Source organism: Mauremys mutica, chromosome 17, assembly GCF_020497125.1.
Source record: "Mauremys mutica isolate MM-2020 ecotype Southern chromosome 17, ASM2049712v1, whole genome shotgun sequence".
NCBI classification, from domain to species: Eukaryota; Metazoa; Chordata; order Testudines; family Geoemydidae; genus Mauremys; species Mauremys mutica.
This window is the reverse complement of record NC_059088.1, coordinates 8,888,969-8,902,769: the sequence shown is the minus strand read 5'-3', so window position 1 is coordinate 8,902,769 and position 13,801 is coordinate 8,888,969. Positions and strand designations below refer to the sequence as shown.

Sequence of the window (13,801 nt, the reverse complement as noted above, 5' to 3'; positions counted from 1 at the left end):
ATGGGCGACAGGGGATGGGTCACTTGATGGTTCCCTGTTCTGTTCACTCCCTCTGGGGCGCCTGGCATTGGCCACTGTCGGCAGACAGGACACTGGGCTAGATGGACCCTTGGGCTGACCCAGTCCGGCCGCTCTTATGTTCTCATTAGGAAGAGCTTGTCCTCCGGGTAGGGCCGGCGGGCGAAGTGAGCCCAGGTGCCCGTTTCCTGCCCGGGCTCCCCGAGCAGCAGTCGCCACCAGTGCCCATCCGTAAGGCCGGCCCTGCCGCCTGGCGCCAGCAGCGGGGGGAAAGCCACCCGCTGCCATCCCAACGGGGCACGTCCAGGCCCTGGGGAACCCGGCTGAGTGCCCTGGTAGAAACCAGCCCTCTGCACGTAATGCAAAGCGCACGCGAGGCAGGCGGTGGAATAGAACCCAGGAGTCCTGGCTCCCAGCCCCGCCCCTGCTCTAACCACCAGACCCCACTCCCCTCCCAGAGCTGGGGAGAGATCCCAGGAGTCCTGGCTCCCGGCCACCCCCCCTGCTCTAACCACCAGACCCCACTCCCCTCCCAGAGCTGGGCAGAGATCCCAGGAGTCCTGGCTCCCAGCCCCCCCCCTGCTCTAACCACCAGACCCCACTCCCCTCCTAGAGCCGGGGAGAGAACCCAGGAGTCCTGGCTCCCGGCCCCCCCTGCTCTAACCACTAGACCCCACTCCCCTCCCAGAGCTGGGGAGAGAACCCAGGAGTCCTGGCTCCCGCCCCCCCTGCTCTAACCACTAGACCCCGCTCCCCTCCCAGAGCTGGGGAGAGAACCCAGGAGTCCTGGCTCCCGGCCACCCCCCTGCTCTAACCACTAGACCCCGCTCCCCTCCCAGAGCTGGGGAGAGAACCCAGGAGTCCTGGCTCCCGGCCACCCCTGCTCTAACCACTAGACCCTGCTCCCCTCCCAGAGCTGGGGAGAGAACCCAGGAGTCCTGGCTCCCGGCCACCCCCCACTCTAACCACCAGACCCCACTCCCCTCTCAGAGCCAGGGACAGAACCTAGTAGTCCTGCCCCCCCAACCCCCCTGCGCTAACCACTAGACTCCCCCTCCCCCCCGAGTCAGGGAGAGAACCCAGGAGTCCTGGCTCCCAGCCCCACCTGCTCTAACCACCAGACCCCACTCCCAGAGCTGGGGACAGAACCCAGGAGTCCTGCCCCCCTGCGCTAACCACTAGACTCCACTCCCCACTCCCCCCCCCCCCCCCGAGTCAGGGAGAGAACCCAGGAGTCCTGGCTCCCAGCCCCCCTCCCCCAAACCAACTCGATCCCCGTCCCCCAAGGACAGATCCTCGGAGGGTGGTGCTGTCCCCGCCCCAGAGCCAGGTGGGGCTGGCGCCCCCTAGAGGGGAAGGGCCTCCTGTCCCACCCCCTCCCTGTGAGTCTTTCCCTGGGTGTGTCTCTGTTTCCTGGGCCTGGGACAAGGGGGCCCAGTGCTCCCCACACCCTGGCCCCAGTGACTCAGGCGCTGCCTGGTACCGGCTCTGGGCAAGGGAAGGACTCGCCCTGGAGCGGGTGAGACAAGGGAGGGGCACCTGCGTGTCTGGACTTGGGGGTCGGTTCCCAGCTGCACCCCAATTTCCTGGATGTCGGGCCTGTTCCTCCCCTCCCCCAGCTACCTCCTGCTGGGCCGGAGCAGCCTCGGGGTCCCCCCAGGCTGGGATCGGGGTCCTGGGTGGGGGCTGCGCTGCAGGGTGGGCAGAGCGACCCAGCCCCACACACAGAGCCGCCCGGGGGGGGGCAATCTGCCCCGGGCCCCGCAGGGGCCCCCACCAGAGTTTTTCGGGGCCCCTGGAGCAGGGTCCTTCACTCGCTCCGGGGGCCCCGGAAAACTCTCGCGGGGCCCGGGGCCCCAGAGCTTCTTCCGCTCCGGGTCTTCGGCAGCAATTCGGTGGCGGGGGGGCCTTCCGCTCCGGGGCAGAAGGACCCCCCGCCGCTGAATTACCGCCAAAGCGCCCAGGCCCCCTGAATCCTCTGGGTGGCCCTGCCCACAAACCCATCAAAACCTCTCCCCTCCCAGAGCTGGGGAGAGACCCCAGGACTCCCGGCTCCCAGCCCCCTGCTCTAACCACCAGCCCCCACTCCCCTCCCAGAGCTGGGGAGAGAACCCAGGAGTCCTGGCTGCCAACCCGCCCCGCCTGCTCTTACCACCAGACCCTGCTCCCCTCCTTGAGCCGGAAGAGACCCCAGGAGTCTTGGCTCCTAGCCCCCTTGCTCTAACCACTAGATTCCCCTCCCCCCCCCCCCCCAGAGCCAGGGAGAGAACCCAGGAGTCCTGGCTCCCAACTTCCCCCTCCCAGACCTGGAGACAGAACCCAGCCCCCTGCTCTAACCACCAGGCTCCACTCCCCTTCCAGAGCTGGAAAGAGAACCCAGGAGACCTGGCGCCCAGCCCCCCTGCTCTAACCACTAGACCTGCTGTCTAAGGGGCTGGTTGCCACACATATGAGCCCCCATGTTGGCTGCGTGTTTCGTGACTCCTCCGGGCCAGGGCTGAGGCTGGGCCCTCGGTGCCAGCTCATGCCAGGCGCCAGGCACTGATCTCAGTGCCCTCGGGCAGCGATACAGCCCCAGGGAGCAGGGCAGGGGTCTGGGCACAGGGCACCGCGCCATGGGGAGCTGGTTGGGGACACTCACCCCTTGCCATTGCAGGGGGCCTCCCCAGCCCCCCCGGGCTCCTGCTCCCGCCCTGCGCTGAGCCCCCGGCGTCGAAGCCGCCCTGCCAAGGCGTCGCCCGCTCCCCCGACCAGCCGGGCCGGTTCCTGGGAGAGCCACCGCCCTGGTACCGACGCGCCGGGGCTTGGCGCTGGGGAGGCAACGTGAATAATCGCCGGCCTGGGGCCCCACACCAAAGCCAGGGAGGGTGGGACGCGCAAGGGGGAGGCGGGGACATCCCGCCCCGTCTGCCTCCTCTTATTTATCATCTTAGCTTGGCGCTGGCAGCTGGAGTCGCGTGGAAGCTGCCGGGAGCCGAGAGAACCCACTTGGTCCAGGCAGACGCAGCCATGGGAGCCCCCTGCCCCCCGAGAGCCGGTGCCCTTCTCCTGCTGGCGGCCACACTGCTCCTCCAAGGTATGGGGCCAGGGAGCTCACCCGGGGGCCGGGCCGGGGCATGGGTCCCCCCCGCCCCGGTTGGAGGGGTCGATCGGGCCCGGGGCGGATTGATGGGGTGTTTTCATCTCAGCTGCATCTGGCAGGGAAACCCGGCTCCTTCGAGAGAATGACTGAGTGATGGCATCCGGGGGGCTGGCTGGTGGGGAATGGGGCAGGGGGCTTTCCCCTCTAGGATCTCCTGGCCAGGGGACCCCCCAGCTCACCGCAGTTCTGGGGGCAGGGTACTGACTCCGCTCCCCGTGCCGGAATGGGAGTGGGGAGCCGTTAGGGCCATGGGATTGGGGCGGGGGGCAGAGGTGCCATGCATGCTGGGACAGGTCGCTCCACCTGGAATGGGTCTGGGGCATAGTGCCAAATGGGAGGACTTCTCCCAGGGACGCCAGCCTCACCCCGGGGTGGGGTCACCCCCATCCTGGAGCTGACACAGCCACCCACCGGAGGAGGGAGGTGAAGAGGGAGGTCGGTGAGAAACGGTGCAAAACAGAGGTGAAAATGCAAGTGCAAGTTCCCAGACAAATGGTGCAAAGAAGAACCCCCCCCCCCCGTGCAAGTGTCCGTGGGAACGCCTGGAGAAAACGGTGCAAAGAGCAGGGGAAAGGCTGCAAATCTCTGCAAATGTACCCTTGAAATAACGCAACGAGGGTGGGGAGGTGGGTCACCCCCGTGCGAATGTACAGAGCCGGGGGTGGGGGAGTCCAGAGCGGTGGGCAAGGGAGCGCACGTCTAGTGCGTTCAAACTGGTGCAAGGGGGAGAGGACACGTGCCACCGAATGTCTCTGAAGACGCGCAGGGCCATTAAATGCGGACACACCCACTGGCACGTTTATGAAGCAGCAGTTTGGGGACCAATCCACGAGGAGAGGAAAGGGGACAATTGACGTAAAATTACAGGGAAACGTGTTACCCGGGAAAGGGTCCAAATTGCCATGCCAAGTTATGTGGGAAAGGTGAAAATTGGCATATAAGATGACATGCAAATGACATAGGACAACATACAAATTCACAGGCAGAGTTGTAAGGGAAAGGTGAAAAATAACATGTCAATTTTCATATTTCCGTGTAATTTGACATGCTAATTTTCACCTTTCCTTGCAAATTTGCATATTCACTTTCACGTGGTCCCATGTCACGTGGTCTCCGTGTCATTTGACATGCAACATTATAAGGCAAAGGTGAACATTGTACAGACGGAATTACACAGGGAAACGTGCAATTTCACATGGAAAAGTGCAAAAGTGGTGAGGGAAGGGTTCAAATCTGCACCCAAAGCAGGTGAGAATCCGTGCAAAGAGGAGAGGGAGCCGTGCAAACAGCCGTGCAAAATGACCTGGGGAAACGCACAAACGTCACCCGCCTTTGAGAGATTAGGGGTCCCCCCACCGCCGGGGACAGGCCCAGGCAGGTCCCCCCACGGGCGTGCCAGCCACGCCGGGTTTCACAGAGATTCCTTCCCCCCGTGCAGGAGCCACGGCCCTGGAGTGCCACAGCTGTGTGGAGCGCAGCGACGGCGGCTGCAGCCCCGAGAAGATGAAGACGATCTCGTGTCCTGACAACACCCAACTGTGCATGGAAACCGTGGCAGCCGTGAAATGGAGTGAGTGAGCCCTCGGGGCGAGGGCTGGGAGCCAGGACTCCTGGGTTCTATCCCCAGCTCTCGGAGGGGAGTGGGGTCTAGTGGTTAGAGTGGGGGGGGGCTGGGTTCTGTCTCCAGGTCTGGGAGGGGGAAGCTGGAAGCCAGGACACCTGGGTTCTCTCCCTGGCTCTGGGAGGGGAGGGGAATCTAGTGGTTAGAGCAAGGGGAGCTGGGAGCCAGGACTCCTGGGTTCTTTCCCCAGCTCTGTGAGGGACGTCAGGTAGGATCTAGTGGGTTAGAGCAGGGGGGCTGGGTTCTGTCTCCAGGCCTGGGAGGGGAGCTAGGGCTGCGGGGGAGGGGGGAAGCTGGGAGCCAGGACGCCTGGGTTCTCTGCCGGCTCGCTCACCCCCCGGCTGTCTCCCCAGGCCACGGGCAGTTCCTGGTGGGCGAGAAGGGCTGCGGCCTGGGCAGACCGGGCACCAACGACAAGGGCGTGGACCTGCACGGCATCTTGGCCTTCTCCCAGGTGCACAATTGCAACAGCAGCCGCTGCAACTCCCGGCTGGACATCCGGGCCATGGCGCTGCAGCCGATGGGTAAGTGCCCCACCGGGGGGGGGGCAGGGAGGGGCCAACCCCCACCTCCTCCTCTCTAACTGCCCCCCCTTTGTCCGGTCGCCAGGGAACGAGAGCGCCCGGGTGCCCAACGGGCTGGAGTGCTACAGCTGCCAAGGCAACGAGGCCTGCTCCCCCGGCAACGCCACGGTGGTGAAGTGCTACGACGGGTACCAGGGCTGCTTCCACGGCAACGTCACCATGAGAGTCGGTGAGGCCCGGGCGGGACACTCGGAGGCAGCCCCCTCTGGGGCGAGGCGCGGCAGCTGTTTGGCCACCGCGGGGAGCCGGTTCGGGCGGGAAGCCAGGGCGGCTCAGGGGAGCCGGGTGCAATCACTACGGCGGCAGGCTGGCCGGGACACCGGGGTTCGTGCCCCGACGGGGGGCCAAGGGCCTGGCAGATCTTTGCAAATCGTGCTCTGGCTTTGCATCCCCCCACGCCCGGAAAGGCAGCCGCTGCTGCAGCACAGCGCCCCCTTGTGGTGCATGGGGCCAGCCCTGACTGCCAGGGGACGGTCCCCCGCTCCCTACAGCACAGCGCCCCCTTGTGGTGCATGGGGCCAGCCCTGACTGCCAGGGGACGGTCCCCCACTCCCTACAACACAGCGCCCCCTTGTGGTGCATGGGGCCAGCCCTGACTGCCAGGGGACGGTCCCCCACTCCCTACAGCACAGCGCCCCCTAGTGGTGCATGGGGCCAGCCCTGACTGCCAGGGGACGGTCCCCCGCTCCCTACAGCACAGCGCCCCCTAGTGGTGCATGGGGCCAGCCCTGACTGCCAGGGGACGGCACCCCGCTCCCTACAGCACAGCACCCCCTAGTGGTGCATGGGGCCAGCCCTGACTGCCAGGGGACGGCACCCCGCTCCCTACAGCACAGCGCCCCCTTGTGGTGCATGGGGCCAGCCCTGACTGCCAGGGGACGGTCCCCCGCTCCCTACAGCACAGCGCCCCCTAGTGGTGCATGGGGCCAGCCCTGACTGCCAGGGGACGGCACCCTGCTCCCTACAGCACAGCGCCCCCTTGTGGTGCATGGGGCCAGCCCTGACTGCCAGGGGACGGTCCCCCGCTCCCTACAGCACAGCGCCCCCTAGTGGTGCATGGGGCCAGCCCTGACTGCCAGGGGACGGCACCCCGCTCCCTACAGCACAGCGCCCCCTTGTGGTGCATGGGGCCAGCCCTGACTGCTGGGGAGGATCCCCCACTCCAGGCCCATAGCACAGCGCCCCCTTGTGGTGCATGGGGCCAGCCCTGACTGCCAGGGGACGGTCCCCCACTCCCTACAGCACAGCGCCCCCTAGTGGTGCATGGGGCCAGCCCTGACTGCCAGGGGACGGTCCCCCGCTCCCTACAGCACAGTGCCCCCTTGTGGTGCATGGGGCCAGCCCTGACTGCCAGGGGACGGCACCCCGCTCCCTACAGCACAGCGCCCCCTTGTGGTGCATGGGGCCAGCCCTGACTGCCAGGGGACGGTCCCCTGCTCCCTACAGCACAGCGCCCCCTTGTGGTGCATGGGGCCAGCCCTGACTGCCAGGGGACGGTCCCCCGCTCCCTACAGCACAGCGCCCCCTAGTGCTGCATGGGACCAGCCCTGACTGCCAGGGGACGGTCCCCTGCTCCCTACAGCACAGCGCCCCCTTGTGGTGCATGGGGCCAGCCCTGACTGCCAGGGGACGGTCCCCCGCTCCCTACAGCACAGCGCCCCCTAGTGGTGCATGGGACCAGCCCTGACTGCCAGGGGACGGTCCCCCGCTCCCTACAGCACAGCGCCCCCTTGTGGTGCATGGGGCCAGCCCTGACTGCTGGGGAGGATCCCCCACTCCAGGCCCATAGCACAGCGCCCCCTAGTGGTGCATGGGGCCAGCATCAACAGCCAGGGGAGGGCACCCCCTTCCCCCCCCACACACACACTCCCTACAGCACAGCCAGGGGAGGGCCCCCCATTCCCCCCCACAGCAGCCAGGGGAGGGCCCCCCTTCCCCCCCCCACACTCCCTACGGCACAGCCAGGGGAGGGCCCCCCTCCCCCCCCCCACACTCCCTACAGCACAGCCAGGGGAGGGCCCCCCGTCCCCCCCACACACACACTCCCTACGGCACAGCCAGGGGAGGGCCCCCCTTCCCCCCACACACACTCCCTACGGCACAGCCCGGGGTGGGCCCCCCTTCCCCCCACCCACTCTCCCTACGGCACAGCCAGGGGAGGGCCCCCCTTCCCCCCCACACACTCCCTACAGCACAGCCAGGGGAGGGCTCCCCTTCCCCCCACACACACTCCCTACACCCCAGCCAGGGGAGGGCCCCCCATTCCCCCCCCACAGCAGCCAGGGGAGGGCACCCCCTTCCCCCCACACACACTCCCTACGGCACAGCCAGGGCCGGATTAACCTTTTGTGGAACTGGCACCACACCTGTTTGTGGGCCCCCATGGGGCAATGGAGCCTGGTGTGGGGAGGTCGGTCCCCAGAGCGAGGGGCCGGCCGGGGCAATGGGGCCTGGCAGAGGCGGCCCCGATCCCCCCAGCCCAGCCCAGGGCACTGGTTACAGACGGGAGCCGCCTGACACACACTGGCCCAGCCAGCCCTGTGCTGCCAGCCTGCCCCTTCCCTTGGGGGCGGGTCCATGCCGTGCCCCACAGCCCCCCCCCACCGGGACACCCCCCCCCAATTCCCTATGGCCAGAGCCCCCCGGACCCACCATGCCCATTACCCCCCCACACATGCACAGCGCCCTGCACCCCACCCCTGCCCTGCACCCCCAGCCCCCCCACAACTGCCCAGCACCCCCCACTCCCTAGTGCCCAACACACACAGATCCTCCCCCCCCCCACAGCCCAGCACCCCCCAGAATCCCACTCCCCACCCGCTGCCTCCCGGCCGCACTCACCGGCCCTGCTGGGAGGGGCCTGTGTCTGCCGGGCTGGGCCTGGGGCCGGGAATCGCTCCGGCCCCTCGGGAGTGGTGTGATCAGCCCCACTGGGCTCCCTCAGGACCCACCTGCCTGCAGGGGCCCAGCCAAGCCCCCCACAATGTGTCCCGTTCCTCCCCCCCCCGCCCCCAGGTTGAGACTGGCCGGGCTTCTGCCCCAGTCCCAGGCAGCTCAGCTCTGGGGAGCCAGGTGGGGCCCACAGGTGGTGGGAAGCAGGGACTGCCCAGAGCCGGAGGTGCCCTGGGGTCCGGACAGGGGGCAGAGAGCAGGGGGTGGAGCCAGGGGGCAGAGAGGATCAAGGGGGTGGAGCCAAGGGGCAGAGAGGATCAAGGGGGTGGGGCCAGGGGGCAGAGAGGAGCAGGGGGTGGGGCCCGGGGGCAGAGAGGATCAAGGGGGTGGAGCCACGGGGCAGAGAGGAGCAGGGGGTGGAGCCAGGGGGCAGAGAGGATCAAGGGGGTGGAGCCAGGGGGCAGAGAGGATCAAGGGGGTGGGGCCAGGGGGCAGAGAGGAGCAGGGGGTGGAGCCAGGGGGCAGAGAGGAGCAGGGGGTGGAGCCAGGGGGCAGAGAGGAGCAGGGGGTGGAGCCAGGGGGCAGAGAGGATCAAGGGGGTGGAGCCAGGGGGCAGAGAGGAGCAGGGGGTGGAGCCAGGGGGCAGAGAGGAGCAGGGGGTGGAGCCAGGGGGCAGAGAGGATCAAGGGGGTGGGGCCAGGGGGCAGAGAGGATCAAGGGGGTGGAGCCAGGGGGCAGAGAGGAGCAGGGGGTGGGGCAAGGGGGCGGAGCGGAGCAGGGGGGTGGGGCCAGGGGGCAGAGAGGAGCAGGGGGTGGGGCAAGGGGGCGGAGCAGAGCAAGGGGTGGGCAGGGGGAGCCAGTGGGGTCTTGGGGCGCAGTGCAAGCGGTGCAGCCTGGGCCCCTTTCGACCATGGAGCCACTGGCGCCATTGTAAACCCAGCACTGAGCACAGCGCCCCCTAGTGGTGCATCGGGGCCAGCACTGACAGCCAGGGGAGGGGCCCCCCACTCCCTACAGCACAGCATCCCCTAGTGGCACATTGGGGCCAGCACCAACGGCCTGGGGAGGGCCCCTACCCTGCTGACACAGCACAACGCCCCCTAGTGGTGCATCGGGGCCAGCACCAACGGCCTGGGGAGGGCCCCTACCCTGCTGACACAGCACAGCGCCCCCTAGTGGTGCATCGGGGCCAGCATTGACAGCCAGGGGAGGGGCCCCCCACTCCCTACAGCACAGCACCCCCTAGTGGTGCATTGGGGCCAGCACCAAGGGCCTGGGGAGGGCCCTCACCCTGCTCCCTGCAGCACAGCACCCCCAGTGCCACGGCCTCCCCTGACTCTCCCCCGTCCGTCTCCCCCAGGCAACTTCTCACTGAGCCGCCCCCTCAAGGGCTGCGTGCAGAACAAGGACTGCACCAAGGAGGCGAGGGGCAGTGCAGCCGTCAACCTGGTGGGCTCCTGCTGCTCCGGCCACCTCTGCAACGAGGACCTGGCCAACAAGACCTTCTTCGCCCCCAAAATCCCCCCGCTGGAGGTCATGCCCGGCCACGGGGCCAACGCCACAGCCAATGCCACGGCCACTGCCACGGTCACCGCCATGGTCGCTGCCGCCACCACAGTCACTGCCGCCGCCAGGGTCACGGCCGCTGCCACGCCCCTGCCACCGGACCACAGGGACCATGAGGATCACGAGAACCATGAAGACCTCATCCGGGACGACCACCACATCACCACGGCGGGCGAGCGGCGAAACAACCCAGGCGTCAAGCTGCCGAGCGGCGGGAAGGGGGCGCGGGCGGGGCTGAGCGCCTCAGCCTGGCTGGTCTTGCTCGGGTCCGCCTTGCTCCTGTGAAGGGGGCACCAGGGAGGGGAAATGGCACGAGACGCCCCCCACCCATTCATCCCCCATTGCCCCCATCCCCGCTCCGTTGGCCAGCCTCCCCCTGACTTCTTCAACTCCAGCCTGGCTTCGGCCTATGCACGGCAGCCATCTTCTTAGTTGAGCAGCACTCTTGATGGCAGGCCAGGTCGGCCCTGTGGCGCCACCAGGCGGGGCTAAGTTTGCAGGCTGCATCTCTGTGCATCAGAGCCCCGTCCTCACGACACCTGGCCTTCCCTTCAGCCTCCCCGTAGCAGCCATCTTGGTCTGGAAGTGGCATGGCTTGATGTCCCTCTAGGGCATCTTTTGTGGTTGTCCCCTCCACACAAAGTCTCCACAGGTTTTTTTTACCATCAGGGAGCCCTTCTCGTGGCACCACCACAAATCCAGGCTTCCTTCAGCCTGCACAAGGCAGCCATCTTGGTTGCATGTGGCCTAGTTTTGCCTACTTGCAGTGGCCAGCTTGTTTTTTAAGTGTGTGGGGGGGGAACAATACGGAGGGGGAAGAGCCATACTACCCCTGCCCACTAGAACAAATTCCCACATGTTGCCTTCCCATAGCGCAGGCCACATTCTTATAGCAGCGCAGCAAATTCAGGCTTCTCTTCAGCCTGCGCATGGCGGCCATCTTGTTTCTACATGGCCTAGTTTGACCCCAGTCTGGGGAGGGCTGTGACGGCCGCCATTTTCTGTTCGCTTGAGCGGATCCCATCCCTTCTTCACCTCACCCAGGCGCATGTTTTGCCACGAGCTTTCGTGTTATATGCCAACACTGGGCAGCCATCTTGTTTCTTTATGCAACACCAGTTGACATCTGTCTAGGGAAGGTGGCCACTGCTTGGTCTTCATTCCCCGGGGAAAAGTCCCAAGGCTGCTCCAAAGCAAATACAGTACTACATGCAGCAGTCATCTTGCCATTCTTCTGGGTCAGCCATTTTGTCTCCGGCCAACAGGGTGGTGGGTCCCGTTGCCATGGCGCCAAAGGCAACTCAGGCTTCTAACAGCTTGCTGGGCCTCAGCATTGGGACCCACAGTCTATGCCTCCTCCCCACACACACACACACGCGTCCGCACACACACACACACACTAGGCTGGTTGTGGAAGATGGCGCAACAAGATGGCCGCCGGCACAAGGGTCATAGACACGGTGGCCAGGGCACAACAATGGGAAGGAAAGGGCACTGAGGGGCTCATCCCCACCCACCATCTCGCCCGCTGGGTATTTAGCCCCAGTTCCTGACCTCTCAGCTCAGCACATGCCCTGGAGCCTGCGGGTGAGGCATCCCTGAATCATTCTCCCAGCTGGCGCCGCTGCAGCTGCCCTTCCCAATGTAAATAGTTTCATAGACTCAACTCTCGCCATGGGAAGGGGGCTGGGAATTCCCAGGGAAGGGTTTAAAGGCTCATTAATAAAAGGATTGTAGCTGTGTTTAAAGGGGTCTAGCTCTGTTTCTTTGGGGGTCCGATTGCCTGCGTCAGTGGCTGCCTTAACGTCCCTGTCCTGCTCTATTTAAGGAAAATGTTTCTTTTAGCGTCAGTGGGGCCAGATCCCCAGCTGGGTGGGGAACGAGACATGGGGACTTTCCCCTCTAGGGGGCATCACTTCTGATCTGGGCCCCCACCACGCTGGGCACTGCACGAACCCCCCTGGACCGGGCTTGGAGCCCCAGTCAGGCCAGACACACTCCCTGTCCTGAAGCACATACTACATAGGGAAGGATGATTACACCCAACTTTACAGATGGGAAACTGAGGCACAGAGAGGACCTGAAGCAAGGACGCCCAGCAAGTCAATGTCAGGGTTAGGAATTGAACCCTGTTGTCCGGGGTCCCAACCCAGCCCCTTTACCACAAGTCCTTCAATAGTTCCTAGGCTGGAATGGTCCCTTGGGATCATCCCCTAATGAAGCCCCAATGCAGCTTGAATCAGGGCCCAAATCCAGCCGAGAGGAAGGACTGGGACCCAGCACACCTGGGTTCCAACCCTCGCTATGCAGTCCCTCGGGCAAGAGGCGCTCTGTGCATCAGTTTCCCCACCACCAATTTGGAGATAACAGCCCCACGGGGGGCAGGGAGGGTGGCTAGGATCAATGTGTTAAAAACTGCGAGGTCCCCAGAGGCCACGGTGATGGGCAGACCAGGATTCTAGCCACTGCCCCAAAACATCAATCTCCCTCGCATTCGGGCCCCTAGAGAGGGTCTCCGTCACCCCACCTGGCCCCGGTTTGCCCCACCTCTGGGCCGTGTCGCCCAAGCACCGGGTTCAGGTGCTCGCCGGGCCGCAAGGCAGGAGCTCTGCGAACGCCGCCCCGCGAGATGAAATTGGCAGCACCACGCACATCAGCACCACCGGCTCCGAGCAGGTGGGTCACACCCGGCGCCCTGATCCCCCAGCAAAGGCCTCAGAAAGGAAGCCGTAGCTATCAGCATGATCAGCTTCATCGGCTCTTCGGCTCGGTATCTCCTGATCACCTTGAGCGACTGAGAAACCTCCTGCCTCGCTGAGTATCAGAGGCCGTTTCTCAGAGCAGAAGGCACGAGAGATAAGAACTGATGGACAGATTTCAGGCCTCCACCTCCAGGGAGCTTTTTGCAACTGAGGCCATGGCTACACTTGCAGCTGTGCAGCGCTGGGAGTTACAGCTGTGTTCGTACAGCTGTGTAGGGAAAGCGCTGGTGTGTGCACATTTGCAGCGCTGTTGGGAGTGGTGCATTATGGGCAGCTATCCCAGCGTTCAAGTGGCTGCAACGTGCTTTTCAAAAGAGGGGGGTGGGATGGAGTGCAGGGCCGGCTTTAGGCCTATTCCACCAATTCCCCCGAATCGGGCCCCGTGCCTAAGAGGGCCCCACGCCCAGTGAGAATCCCTTCCCTGGCTAGAGGCGCCTTTTTAATTTTTACTCACCTAGCGGTGCTCCGGGTCTTCAGCAGCACTTTGGCGGCGGGTCCTTCGCTCGCTCCGGGTCTTAGGCAGCGAGTCCTTCAGTGCCGCTGAAGACCTGGAGCGAGTGAAGGACCCACCGCCGAAGTGCCGCCGAAGATTCAGAGCAGCACCCGGTGAGTACAAGCCCCACGTGGTTTTTTACATGTTTTTTTTTTTAAGTCTTCCCTGCCAGGGCCCTGCCGAAACTGTTCAAATTGGGCCCCGCACTTCCTAAATCCGGCCCTGGTGGAGTGTGACAGGGAGCAGGGGAGAGAGAGAGAGTGGATTTTTGGAGCTGACATAGTGTGTCAGCTCCCTGCCTTGCAAAATCAGACCATTTCCTCAACCCCTCATTCACTCTTAAATGCAAATAGCCTGCAGACCAGATAAGCAGCTGCTCCGATGGACTCCCCGCCCCGCCGTGCTGTTTCTCTCCTCAAGCAAACACTAGCTGTAGACATTCATCCCCCTGCCTGCCTCATTCACAGCAAACAGGAGCTGTGTTTGTTTTTTAGATAAGCAGCTCCCAGAGCCCCGAGTTCACAACAAAACAAAGAGGCATCATAACAAAACAAAGAGAGTAATTTAGTTAAAAGCATTATGGGAAAATTCCGGAGGTCAGTTACAGCGTAGTAAGATTAATCACTGTTTACACTTGCACTCCAGCGCTGCATCACCAGCGCTGCACTAGTTATACCCAAGGCAGAGCAGTACAGCCGGCGCGGCAGCCAGGGAGATGCAGCG

General features: G+C 64.8%; 1 protein-coding gene across 1 annotated transcript; it reads left to right on the top strand.

Annotated features, from left to right (window-relative positions):
* Positions 1–3,020: 3,020 nt before the first annotated feature.
* Positions 3,021–11,187, top strand: LOC123351921 (ly6/PLAUR domain-containing protein 3-like). The gene is made up of 5 exons (XM_044991612.1): positions 3,021–3,094; positions 4,599–4,730; positions 5,135–5,305; positions 5,391–5,534; positions 9,618–11,187. The coding sequence occupies exons 1-5, from the start codon at positions 3,028–3,030 to the stop codon at positions 10,106–10,108; spliced, it is 1,005 nt and encodes a 334-aa protein (XP_044847547.1). The 5' UTR covers positions 3,021–3,027; the 3' UTR covers positions 10,109–11,187.
* The last annotated feature ends 2,614 nt before the right edge of the window (positions 11,188–13,801 follow it).

Coding starts and splice junctions, on each gene's coding strand:
- LOC123351921 (XM_044991612.1), top strand. CDS start 3,028: ATGGGAGCCCCCTGCCCCCCGAGAGCCGGTGCCCTTCTCCTGCTGGCG. Junction 3,095..4,598: donor GGCCACACTGCTCCTCCAAG/GTATGGGGCCAG, acceptor CCCCCCGTGCAG/GAGCCACGGCCCTGGAGTGC. Junction 5,306..5,390: donor CATGGCGCTGCAGCCGATGG/GTAAGTGCCCCA, acceptor TCCGGTCGCCAG/GGAACGAGAGCGCCCGGGTG.